This window comes from Enhydra lutris, unplaced genomic scaffold (assembly GCF_002288905.1).
Source record: "Enhydra lutris kenyoni isolate GAN:26980312 unplaced genomic scaffold, ASM228890v2 scaffoldscaffold37, whole genome shotgun sequence".
Taxonomy (NCBI): Eukaryota; Metazoa; Chordata; class Mammalia; order Carnivora; family Mustelidae; genus Enhydra; species Enhydra lutris.
The window spans coordinates 6816642-6829719 of NW_019154121.1; the positions used below are offsets into that span (position 1 = coordinate 6816642).

At 45.9% G+C, this 13078-nt stretch overlaps 1 protein-coding gene across 1 annotated transcript in view; it reads right to left on the reverse strand.

Annotated features, from left to right (window-relative positions):
* The window catches only part of LOC111154520 (angiomotin like 1), a 154510-nt gene that overhangs the window by 121404 nt on the left and 20028 nt on the right, over positions 1-13078 (reverse strand). The window contains exon 3 of the mRNA XM_022514175.1: positions 5993-6128. Within this exon, the coding sequence (XP_022369883.1) occupies positions 5993-6128 (136 nt within the window). The remainder of the gene's footprint in view (positions 1-5992; positions 6129-13078) is intronic.

The following is a 13078-nucleotide window of genomic DNA, read 5'->3' on the forward strand; positions in this document are numbered from 1 at the left end:
ATCGCCCTTTGCTCATCTTCTCAGCAGGTAGCCTTCTGTCTCCTGGAGGCCCTCTGCTAGTTAAGGGCAGAGCAGCAAAGCCGCGTCCACCGCACCCCCTCCTTCTCCCTGGGGAGCAGGAGCAGGACTGATTTAGGAGAGAAGAATGGGCAGTAGCTGCCTGAGCACAGCACGACTCTCTTCTGTTATCCAGTCTCTTATCTGTGTCCTCTTAGCACAGGCCAACCAAGGACAAATGTATCCCCACCCATAAGGTTTCCTCAGAAAGAAATTTTCACTAAAATGGTCATGGTATTAGCTCCAGGGCTAAATCCACCCCAAGGACAATCTCCCCTCCTCCTAGGGTTTAGAGTGTGTGTGTGTGTGTGTGTGTGTGTGTGTGTGTGTGTGTGTGTATGTAAAATATATATATATATATTATGTGTGTATATATATATTTGTATATAAATTGTATGTATTTTAAGCACAACCCAACTTCTTTATAATTCCTAATGAGATGGAGGAAGAAAACATAGTTGCTTTATTTCCCTTAAATGAAAACCAAAACCTCAAGTAACTGCCTTAAGTGTTTTATAGCTTCCAGAAGAAAGAAACAGGTTCCACGGGAAGAGCAGTTAACTATCTCGCCCCTCAGAAAAAGCTCTTATCCTTAGCAGAAATAATACAAGCCAAGAGATGAAAGGATACTATGTCTGCCAGGATGTCAAGGACTCGTTTGGGTAAAGACGTCAAATAATTTCTCCGAACAATTCGGAGGCCAACGCAGTAGGCGCTACGAACAAGGGCAAGGGGCTTCATGAGATCCATGGACAAAATGTCCATCCAGCCCTCTAGGATTCCTATTACTAAGTATGAAACAAAGATAAAGAGTTAAAAGACTCCTCACTCAACATCGTATCAAAGGAAATAAACTCTGGCTGAGCCAAGAAACTACTGGAAGGTATATATGGACATGAATCAGAATAAAGAACCATTCCAAAAATACACACAGAAAAAGGTCCCCACAGAGGAAAATCATACACTTCCAACTCGCACTCAGTCGGATCTATTGAGTGAAACCAGACAAAATACCCTGTGTTAAGATTAAGGGTGGGGGGGGAACATTTGCTGCAATTGAAGTCTGTGACCAAACCATTAAAAAAGAAATCCATTGCATGCATGTGAGTTCCTGCTGAGACGCAGAGACCTGCCCCTTCTCGAGTTTTCCACCTGAGTTTCCTGGACCGGGGCCCGAGACGAACTCTCCTTTCAGAGACTGCAAATAGTCCGCCTGGTCTGCGCGGGGCCTCTCTTCTTCCACCTTGAGATGGTTTTTCCAAAAAGCTACGGCCCCACCAGTGAACATAGCCTAGGTGCTGGAAGGAGCTGCAGAAGCCAGGGCCCTCACATTGCCACTGGTCTTCGGTGAGTCTCCCTGGTGAGTCTCCAAACCTGCCAGAACGTGAGCGCCTCGGGGCAATGTAAACTGAAATGATGTTTATGGAATTTGTTCAAACAAATGCCAACAGAGAGGACTGTGGGTAACAGATTCCATTGTGTTAGTCTTTTTACCACACCATATGCAAGAGGAATAGGCGAAAAAGAATCAAGCCTCACAGAAAGGTGGAGATGCCAGATGGTGTTGTCCTTTGAAACCAACATACAGGGTGGCTCCGTCGGTTAGGCGACTGACTCCTGGTTTCGGCTCAGGTCATGATCTCAGGGTTATGAGATCTAGCCCCACGTCGGGCTCCACAGGGCATCTGCTCTCAGATTCTCTCCCTCTGGCTCACCCCCCACTGTCTCTCTCTCTCTTTCTCAAATAAATACATCATTAAAGAAAGAAAAGAAACCAACAATCAAGGAAGTAAAATGGACACAGCATAGCCTGGCAACAGAAAGACCTGAGTTCCAAAGTGAGCTGGGCGGGCGTTTGCTGTATGAGCTTGCCTCCCCAAGGCTCAGTTTCCTCATCTGCAAAATGGGGATAGGCAATAACACCTTGATGAGATTTTAGTGAGAATTTACGTGAAATCAAATAATGTTGGCAGCAGCGCCAGGCACGCATGCTGCCCCCGAAAGAGTTCCTCCTTTCCTTCCTGACTGATGTTAACACTCTCCCTGACCTTGAGGGAGACCAGAAGGGAAATATGCTCCTTCCTGTTTCTGCACCCATGCTGGGGCAGGGTCATGGACTTTCCACCAGGTGTGGGTTCCTGAACTTCCTGCCTCTCTCCGAGTGAGGAGTGTAAGCAGGTTGGGTCCCCTGGGAAGAAGGGAGGACAGTAGGATTCCAGAGAGCTGAGTGAGCACATCTGTAACAGGGAGAAAAGTGTTTTAGAGAACCACTAAGAAAGGATGCGGAGGCCGCCTCTCCTGCGCCAAATCCCCACACAGATGACGTGGCAGCTGGCAAATCGAAGGATCAGCTGGTGATGTCCCAGCCAGACATAGAGCTCTGGCCAAACCCTGGCCAACCCCTTCTATTGGACGTGTCCGGGACTGCAGACACAGTGTGGAAATGTGTTCCAGACCTTTACAAGGAATTTGAAAAACCACACACCCAGACCCTGGAGGGTGTTTTCAGGAGTGTAGGAAGCAAGAGTGGCAGAGGGACTTTCCTCCAGAAACTCCATTTCACCCCCAGGCATCCTGAGCTCTCCTTGCCAGCTTCCTGGGGGCTGTCCCTCTCTAATGGCAGCCCGAGATGCTCCAAGGATAACACAGAGACAGATGTCGTGTGGATCTGGCCCTGCCTCCAGGCCTATGACTCACCAGGATGACGGAGCTTCCCTGGCAGATAGCACAGTTCTCAGAGGACTCCATGAAGCCAAGAACAAAACCCCAAGGCTTGGACCCCTCCAGGACTTTCTCTGGGACTGCACTAGAAATGGAAACTCTCTTAGCCCACACTGGTCTCAGAAGTGGAGCTGCCAGTACCAGCCAGTGGTGGGAGAGCTGGTGCAGGGCTCAGGGCATGGAGAAGAGATGCTCAGAAGCAGGTGGGTCAAGGCCTTGGCAGTGGATTAGCTGGAGTGGCCGCAGGAGGGTCTTGGATGATAATGCACACACTGCAACAGCACTGTTGATTTTCTGGCCCTGCTCTGAGCCAGTGCTCTTTTCTACTATGACAAAGAAATAACCAGCAATAAAAATCTATAACTGGCCCACCGGAGCCTTAAATCGAGAAGGCAGAGTAGGGAGTGTTGGAGGGTAAAGGGAGGAGCAATGGCCTGTCACGACTCTGGGTCAGGCAGATCCAAGTTCAAATACCCACTCTGCCACTCAGCAGCGAAAGGACCTTGTGCAAGCCTCATGTCAGCCTCTTTGTGCTGTTTCATTTATAAAACAAGAATAAGGCTGTGCGAATGAATTGAGATCATCTCTTTCTATATGAAAAAGGCTTAGCATAATGTCTGGTGTAATGTATATACCTTGACTTTTCCTTTTTATTTTCTTTCTTTCTTTCTTTCTTTCTTTTTTTTTTTTTTTTGGTGATGACTCCAATTCTGAATTAGCTTTGGCCCAGAGGGCTTTCCCTTCCTTTATTTCTGAGTGCAAGTTCCCATTTTGGTCCCCTCTCTAGTCCTGTCAGGACCTGAGTCCTTTCCCTGAATCCCAGCCCAAGCTTCGGAGAACCACCCCACTACCAACTGCCCAGAAGGATGTCCAAGTTCAGCTCATTGATTTTCTGTCACGATGCTCCACCCACATACCACCGTGATACCATACTGTGTCTCAGATGCCTCCCTCATTGCATACTGATTGTCTGGACGGGGACAGATGCCAATCAGGGTACCTGTCACCCAATAGAGCTAAGTTCCTCCAGTAGCCCCAGAAGCTTATCCCTTACTTGAGAACAGAGACTCCCCATTTGGCAGGTCTGTCCCCATCCTACTAGTCAGCCATGCCCCGAAGACAGTAGATACATGACAGGGTGAACTCATGGAGGGACACAGTGGTTTGCAGAGTTGGTCACAATAAGCAGCTTTTAGCCCCTACTTTGTCCCAGCGATCCCGATCGATCGTGAAAGCCTCTGAAATTCTATGCTGGGGGCTTCTGTCGCCTAGGTTACGAAAGCACGGGCAGACAAAGCACACCTCCTTCCTTTCTCTCCTCTGCCTGCAGACTTTTGTGAACCAGCCTGGAGCGGGGAAGGAAATGCTAGGGGTGCACTGAACATCCCGGAAAGTGATGTGCTGGGACCAAGCGACAGTTGTTCAAGGTCCAGCTGGGTTAGCACCGTCAAAGATGGCTCTCGGGGAGGGTAGAGATACCCATGGGACATGGTCCTGCTCCCAGTTCACCCGTGGAGCCCCCCAGCCACCTGCCAGTAGATATACACACATCAACCATTTGCCGGGCTGCTTGTGAAAGGGATGCAGAGGTGAATAAAGCAAGACTTGGCCTCAAGAAGCCCACAGACTGTCCGGGATAGGGACCATCACAGCCCAGTGGGGTAGGCGCTGTGACCCGGAATCTGTTAGTTCTATGGGAGTGCCAAGGTTGGGACTTGTGTTCACACCTGGGTAGGGTGGGTAGGTGGGGGCAGGAAGAGACCCCAGAATAGATGACATCAACTGAAGCTTTGGGAATGGGGGAGAAGGCGCCAAGCAGAAGGCAAGCGCTAGGAACCACTCATGCAGAGGCTCCCAGTGTGTGAGTGGGGGATGCATCTAAGGTGGCAGCAGCGGTCTGTTCAGCGATGGAGGGTTTGTGTTCAGTAGCGAACAGCAGGAGACGGGTCTAGAGAGGCAGGCAGAGGTCTGATCAGGAAGGGCTGTGTGTTGAGCCAAGGAGGTTCCACTATAGTCCATGGGTGGTGAGGAAATACTGGTGTAAGAACCTCTAAAAAGTGGCAAGGGGGACAGGGCACAGGAGAGGACAGCTGTTGGCTCTTTGCTCCAAGTTTTCTCTCCAAGTGCTGACCTTCCCCATGGGCAACCCCCTCTCCCCCGCTGTGAGCCATAACCTTGGCTGGGGATGTACCTAGTTGCAGTGCCGTGTGGGTGACCCCACTTTAGAGACGAGCACGGCAGAGTGTGTCCTAGTGATCCCCATGCCTACCTTGCTCTCAGGTGTTCCCACTGCTTGGCACATAGTAGATGCTCAGTATTGGCTGAATGAATGAACAACAATGGGAGGCATAACCTTACTAAAACCTTCACGCGAATGTGTTAACTTCAGTGGCCTTTGTCTCCCTAGCCACAGAATGGCTCCTATCACCAAAGCAGATCTCCCTTAGATTTGGGAAATGGGGAGGGGGTGGATCCTTAGACCTGAAAGAGGCCCACAGCTCTGTAGGGGGATTATGGTTCTTACATGTGCATGAACTATGAAACTGACAACATCCCTATCACTTCATGCTGAACTGTTCATCAGTTCCAAAAGGAAGGGACAGGAGCTGACCTACTCTGTTTATCCTGGTTGTATTATCCTCAGTGCCAGTCTCTGCAGAGCTGTTGAGAGGAGAGGAGACAAGATAAGCAGGAATATAGGGGAAACCGGGGGGCTCCATTGGGAGCGTCCCACTCGTGATTTAGACTCAGGTCATCATCTCAGGGTCCTGACTTCGTGCCTGGCGTTGGGCTCCACGCTCAGCCAGGAGTCCATTTGAGATTTTCTCTTTCCCTTTGCTCCTCCTCCCGCTCGCACATGCTCTTGCTCTCTCTAAATAAATAAATAAATCTTTAAAAAAAAAAAAAGATAACCAGGAATACAGTGCCTGACACGTGTTAGGTGCTCAGAGGTGTATGAATAACCTCCTACCTTCTTACTCTCATGTTAGAGCTAAGAAAATGATAAGCTCTCTGGCCACAAAGCTGGTAAGGAAGAAATGTAGGATCTGAACGCAGATCTGCCTGACTCCCAAGTCTGCTCCTCTCCCGTCCACCTGGCTGCTTTTGAAAAGACAAACAGCACGGGGCACGTACTGAGCACAGCTGGGTTGACACAATGTGTGTAGGAGTTGAGGAGTACCACGTGTATCAGGGACATCAAAAGCAGCCATACCCCCTCTGGTGTTGGCAAAGTGATGAATTCCAGCATGAGACAACCAGGTTCCTTCCTCCAGGGGCCATGTTTCACCGAGGTCCATGCTTCCAGGGGACCCTCCTGTCCGTGGAGATCTCGGATCGAATGGAATCTCCTGAAGGAGATAATAAGCACAAAAACAGGAGATGAATTACCACTGATGCTCTCCTGGGAAGAAGAAGCTTTCTGGGAGGAAAGTCGTCATTTCCGGTTCCTTATGTTTCTTTAGCATGCAGAGATTGTTGTCAAGATTTGGGCATGGTCCGAGTGGGAGATGTTCCAAGGAGGCTGGTTGACTCCACGAATCATGGTTTCCCTCCCCCTTCAGTTAACAGATATTTGTTGATCAAACACCACATGCCAGGCTTTGAGCAAAGAACTTAGTGTGTTGAGCTCTGCATGGTTTACGGACTTCTAGAATTTTAGGATAGGATACAGTAGAATCTCAAGTTCATAAAAATAAACGGGTATATACTTCCATATATGTCTAAAGCACAGATTGGAAAATTTTGGACTAGAAACCTGGAAGAAACTCCTAAGGCATTGGAATTATGAGTGCTTTTTATTTTCTTTGGAATTTTCCGCATTTTCCACAATAAACATGCGTTACTCTTACCATCTGAAAAAGGTATACAATAAATATTATTTGAAAGAACAATACCAGGGCCAAGAAGGACCACGGAGGCTGATTTTCTATCTCCCCCTAGAACACCATGATGTGGAGGGCTCTTGGCTTTCCTAAGAAGATCTCTTCACCGGCTGCCTCAGAGAAGTCCAGCCTGGGGAATCTCGACCTATATCTGGAAAGCTCATGGCCGATCTCTGACTTACATTTCAAAGAGATTTTTTTTTTTAAAGATTTTATTTATTTGACAGACAGAGATCACAAGTAGGCAGAGAGGCAGGCAGAGAGAGAGGAGGAAGCTGTCTCCCCGCTGAGCAGAGAGTCTGATGCGGGGCTCGATCCCAGGACCCTGGGATCATGACCTGAGCCGAAGGCAGAGGCTTTAACCCACTGAGCCACCCAGGTGCCCCCATTTCAAAGAGATTTTCATAAAGCTCTGCGTGCAGCAGGTTCTCAGTTGCATAACTGAAAATGATGGATTGACTTAATCTAGGAACGCAGCAAGTGGGATCTTTACCACATCAGAAGTCCTGTCACCCTAATTAGGATAGGCACCAATAATCATTTGTTGTAATCAGACCAGCTGGCTTGATCTGGTTTCCAGAACACTGTGGGAAGTTGCCTGTAGGTTCCCACACTGCCTGACTGACTGCGGACATTGCCTTGTATGCCTTTTGGTTGTCTGCCTAGAGAAATCGGGTACTCTTAGAAATTGCAATGAAGACCCCAAAATCGCTCAGAAAACACCAGGAGTTACCTAAATTGGGTACTGGTTCTAGTAGGGATTTGATTTCCATCCAAGCACCCAAAAGTTTTAAAAGGGAATTCTAGACCAGAGGGGATATATCACAATGCCAGAGTAAAAACATTGGATTTATCAATAAATCCGGATTTATCAATAAATCCGGATTTCAGCCCCCTGGCTTGGGAACTACTGGGTGACTGGGCAAACCACTTACTCTCTCTGGCTTCATTTCCTCAATGTAAATGAAGGAATTAGGACCAGATGTTGTCAAAGGCTTCCTCAGCCTTCCAAGACTTGCAGCCTATAATAATATGCTTTACATACAAAGGCAACCCATCCACCCACATCCATGGGTGGAGAAAGCTGTGATATTTATCCATTAGCAAACCGAGACATCAGCTTGAACACGTGAGAGGCGGCTGATCAAGGCGAGAGATAATCTGCGATTGAGACAAGACATGCTCTCAGTGCAAGACTGAAAACATGTCTGGAATGGAAATCCAGTCCTGAGCCATGATCATGCTGACATCACCATTTAATCAAACGACCTAAGTATTCAACATCTTGTATCTTAGCATTATTTACAATACTATTACATCCTTAAAAAGCAACATTGATTTCCAGTAGACTGGTCATTCAGAACCATTTCATTACTCCTTGCAGTATCTTTGAGAAGTGAGTTGGAGATTCTTATAGCTTTCTGTGACAAAAAATAGAGCCGTACTGATGAATTAAATAGTGGTTTTCCCCATCCTTCTTGGCCCAGGGGCCTAGGCATTCCCTGGCCCCCAGGAGCCAGGTTTGTAAGATGATCTCTTCTGGATGTGTGAGGCTAGATTCTGAATAAATCTGAACTATGTAGGTTCCCACTGTTTCATTAACTTCAACCTAAAAACCCTGCTGGTTTCTCTGATGCTTGAATTTCACACCTCAGCTTGGGAAAGCTACACACAAAATGTGAAATGAAATTACATCAAACACAAGCATTTCGAGGAAGACTTTGATCAACCACATCTGTTACTGGCATTCTAATATCACTGCTTCTGTCACAGGGAACCCCAGAGTTGTTCGTGAATGATGGAGTCTGGAAAACATTTTCCAGGCCTTCTAGAAAGTGTTAAACCTCAATCTAAGATGAAACTCTCTCAAAGACTAAGTCCATGAAGAAGAAACTAAAAAGACAAAATGAGGTGAGCAAATACTTTCTCTAAAGGATAAAGTGGGGTGTTGCAAGTGGGAGAGCTTGTTGAAATCCTACAGTTGTAGGATTTGAGAAGCACTTTTTCAAAGAACCATCTGTATTCCCATGTTCACAGAAGCATTATTTCCAATATCCAACATATCCAACACAACAAACAGTGTGCGTTATTAACGAATAAATGAATTCATATTTTTCTAGATTATCATGTTTTCTAAGTTGTATTGTTTGTTTGGTTTTTGTTTTTGTTTTTAAAGATTTTTATTTATCTATTTGACAGACAGAGAAATCACAAGTAGGCAGAGAGGCAGGCAGAGAGAGAGGGGGAAGCGGGCTCCCCACTGAACAGAGAACCCAATGCGGGGCTTGGTCCCAGGACCCTGAAATCATGACCTGAGCTGAAGGCAGAGGCTTAACCCACTGAGCCACCCAGGCACCCCTCTAAGATGTATTTATCTGAGAGAAAGTGCAGGAGGGAGGGACGAGAAAGAGGGAGAGAGAAACTCTAGCAGACTTCAGCGCTGAGAACAGAGACCGACATGGGCTCAATAACAGGACCCTAAGATCATGACCTAAACTGAAATGAAGAGTCAGATGCTTAACCCAGGTACCCCTGGATTAATATGTTTCGTTTACACACACACACACATACAGAGTAGATCTGGAGGGCATTATGCAAAGTGTAATAAGCCAGAAAGAGACATTCTACATGATATCATTTATATGTGGAATCCAAAAAGAAAAAAAAAAAGTAGAACTCCTAGAAAAAGAGAAGAGAAAAGTGGTTGCCAGAGGCAGGGAGGTGGAGAAAATAGGGAGAGGTTGGTAAAAGGGTACAGACTTCCAGCCGTAAGATGAGTAAGTTCGGGAGGTCTAATGCACAACAATAAGAACGAAAGGTAAATATGTGAGGTGATGGATAAGCTGCCTCCATAGGAAGAATCATTTACAAGCTACACAGGAATCTCCAGTGTATACTTTAAATATCTTACAATATTATTTGTCAATTAAACATCAATAAATCTGAAAAAATACATAGAAAAATAAATAGAAATATTATTTTATAAATAATAAATTTTTATAATAGATTTTATTTATAAATAAATTTAAAAATAAAGAGAAAAGATAAAGAGAAGAACTAAATCACTTGCATCGTGGTACCCTCGGGTCTACGGAACACCAGGATACTGTGATTACATAATTGATCTTTCATGAATATCGGTTGACTGAACAGATGTGTAAATGACAGTGACCGGTGTGTGCAAGGACCCTCGTCAGTTATCAGATACTATTAAGCAGGTAAAGGAGATCCCCCCCCACCCAATGAGTGGTGCGGGGCCCAGCGGACCTTTGGACCCTAGGAGGTTAGCGCTCTGACTCCCCGATGACCTTAAATGGACATGTCCTCCTCTCTTTTCAGAGCTGCCTCTGGAACAAGACATCCCCCTAGCTGCCTGAGCCAAAACAGGCCATCCTTGATTGATCACTACGCCCCTCGGATCAATCACCACACTTTATCCATCCTAACTCTCAGATGTCTCAAGAAGACATTTGCTGGGCGCCTGGGTGGCTCAGATGGTTAAGTGTCTACCTTTGGCTCAAGTCATGATCCTGGGATCCTGGGATAGAGCCCACATCTGGCTCCCTGTTCAGCGGGGAGCCTTCTCCCTTTCCCTCTACCTGGTACTCCACCAGCTGGTGCTCTCTCTCTCTCTGTGTCAAATAAATAAATAAATATTATATATATATATATATATATATATATATATAAAAGAGTTCGTTCCTCCTGCCTCACCTTGCTGACTACAGATTGTCCCTTCTGTCTCAGAGTTGCTGTGCTCCCTGCAGACTTCCCTGTGCTTGCCTCCTTCCAGCATGTATCACATGCTGTACTGTATTTGTCTGTACTGTAATGGTCTGTTAATACAGAGAGTTGAGTCCACAGCTCATGTACCTGAGAGCAGAGACCCTACTCATCTGAATCCCCAGCAGTGGGAAGAGTGGCTGTCCCAAGGCAGGCGCTCAGTCTCTGTTGATCGAACAGATCTCCGTGTCACACCTTCCTTTGGCAAGTGTTGTCTTCAACCCCACCCACCTCCTCTGCTTCTTTGGCAATTTCTCCACGTAAAAACCACACCTTCTCTGCCTCTACTTCCTGGCCCCATTCTGACCTTCTCATCCAGTCTAGCTCGCTGAGATTCTCCCACTCAGTCTCCTACTTGAGTCTGCATTCTTGCTCCTCCGCCCGGTGTGCCATCAGAGCCCCTGCCCTTCGTACACCTGCCTCCCTCCCCACGCTTGGGCTGAAACCACACTTCTGATTATCTGCAGGAGACCTGCCCACTTAATGCAACCGAATCACACCCAAGACCTCTAACCAGCATCTCTAGGGGCATGGCTGGCAGTGGGGCTGGATTTAGAAATACAAATTCAGAAGAACCCCAGCCATACTTCTACTCTGCCTTCATTGCTATAGCACAGCTCCAGCTGCAGAGAAGGAATAAGTGACATAGAAGTGCCGTATGTGGGGAATCACACAGCACCCTGCATCTTCCAGATAGCCCAGCAACCAGGGGCTGTAAGGAGTATGAACGCCCTAGCAGCAAGCAAGTCCGCTGATGACTTACACTACCAATCAAGATATACATAATTATACTAATAAATCGAGATATAGACATACATATTAATATAGATATAAAAAATTAGTTCATTTATTCATTCGATATATATTTACTTGGTATCTCCCATGTTCTAGTCACTGTGCTAAATGCTTGGGATAGAGCAGTGTGGATAGCTTTCTTCCTTCAAGGAAATTTCGACCTTGTCAGGGTGACAAATACCTGGCCATATTCATTAGAGAATAAAGTAAAAAGCACAAACATAAAGATATGCACAAGGTAAACCAAGAATTAGCAAATAATAGAATCTAGAATTCTTGGTAGGGATCACAGAACCTTTAGACCAACCCTTGCCTTATGCCCGGCTCCCTAGTAGCCATATACCCAGCTCGTACTTAAATACCACCTGTGGGAAGGATTGTCCTTTCTCTCCAGGTAGCCCATTATATTTGTGAATGCTTTTGTCAAGCACTTCATTTTTAAATTCTTAAAATAGTAATATTCGTCAACAATCCTCAATACTGCTAAGCTGTTTTAGGACTCCTACTCTTTCTTCTGGTCTTCAAAATCTGCTTTAAAAGGAGACACTCTTCCAGGAATGTCAAGATTTTTACCCCTGTTCGGATGCTCTCCCAACTCTTGCAGATCTGGATCTTCTTCTTCAACAAGTCAGGGATCAGAAAGAGCCTTCCATCTTGGTTATGAGTAGAAGGTGTAAGTCTATCTTGTCACACCCAGAAAACAAGCCAAACAACTACACTGAAGTGCAAGAGAGAAGAGGTCCCGTGATGGGATTTTCCTTCTCAACTAGAAATTTCTAGCTGATACCTCCACTATCTAGGATGTAGGTGTCTTAGTCAGTTTGGGTTGCTCTAACAAAGTGCCACAGATTGCGTGGCTTATAAAAGCCAGAAATTTATTTCTTAGAGACCATGAGACTGAAAACCCAAGCTTAGGGTGCCAGCATGGTCAGGTTCTGGGAGGACTCCTTTTTGGTGGCAGACTGCTGATTTCTCATTGCATCTTCACATGGCAGAAGGGGCTAGAGAGCTCCAGCCTCATGACCCAATCACATCCCAAAGGCTGCACCTCCTAAGACCATCACATTCAGGATTAGGACTTCAACTTGCCAATTTGGAGGGACACAAATATTCAGTCTATTGTACTATGTCATCTATCAGAAAAATCCAATCACCAGCAACCTTACGGACCATGGTAGCCAAGAGGGCATTCTCCTCTTGGGCTCCAAGAGTTTGGCTCTGATCAGTTTCAATTTCTAAATTTGGAAGGTTCTTATCTTTCCATCTCCAAATAAACACATTAGGGTCTACATTTGGGCTCTTAATACTCAAGAGATGAAATTCAGCAGCATATACAAGACTCTTACGCTTGGAAAAGCAAAGAATGCTCTGAATTATCCATTGTGTAAGAAAATACCTCTTTACAAGAATAAAAGGGCACGAAGTGCTAGAGACAGAGTTTTCCTCTGTCTGAAATGGCTGATGTTTAGAGAGTGGACACGATTCTTCTGGGATTCTTATTTATTTCCAGGTATTCATACTAGCTTTGTAGAACTGGAAAGTTGGAGTACCGTAAAAACCATTATTTCAAATTGGCTCATCCAACTAGGCAGAGTATTTGTGACTATATCATGGAATTTACTGGTGTTAATATTTTAAGTACTCCAATAAATAATTTATGCTACTACTCTCTAAGGAGCTATGGCAACAAGCATATGTTTAGGAAGCCTAATGAAGTTATAACATTATGAGGCTCTTTGCAGAACTCTTAGTGACTCAGGCTTTTCATCTCTAAAGTCAGTCCATTGAGACCAAACTCACAAGTCCCTTCTACCAGGAAACCTTCCCAGGCAGAGTTA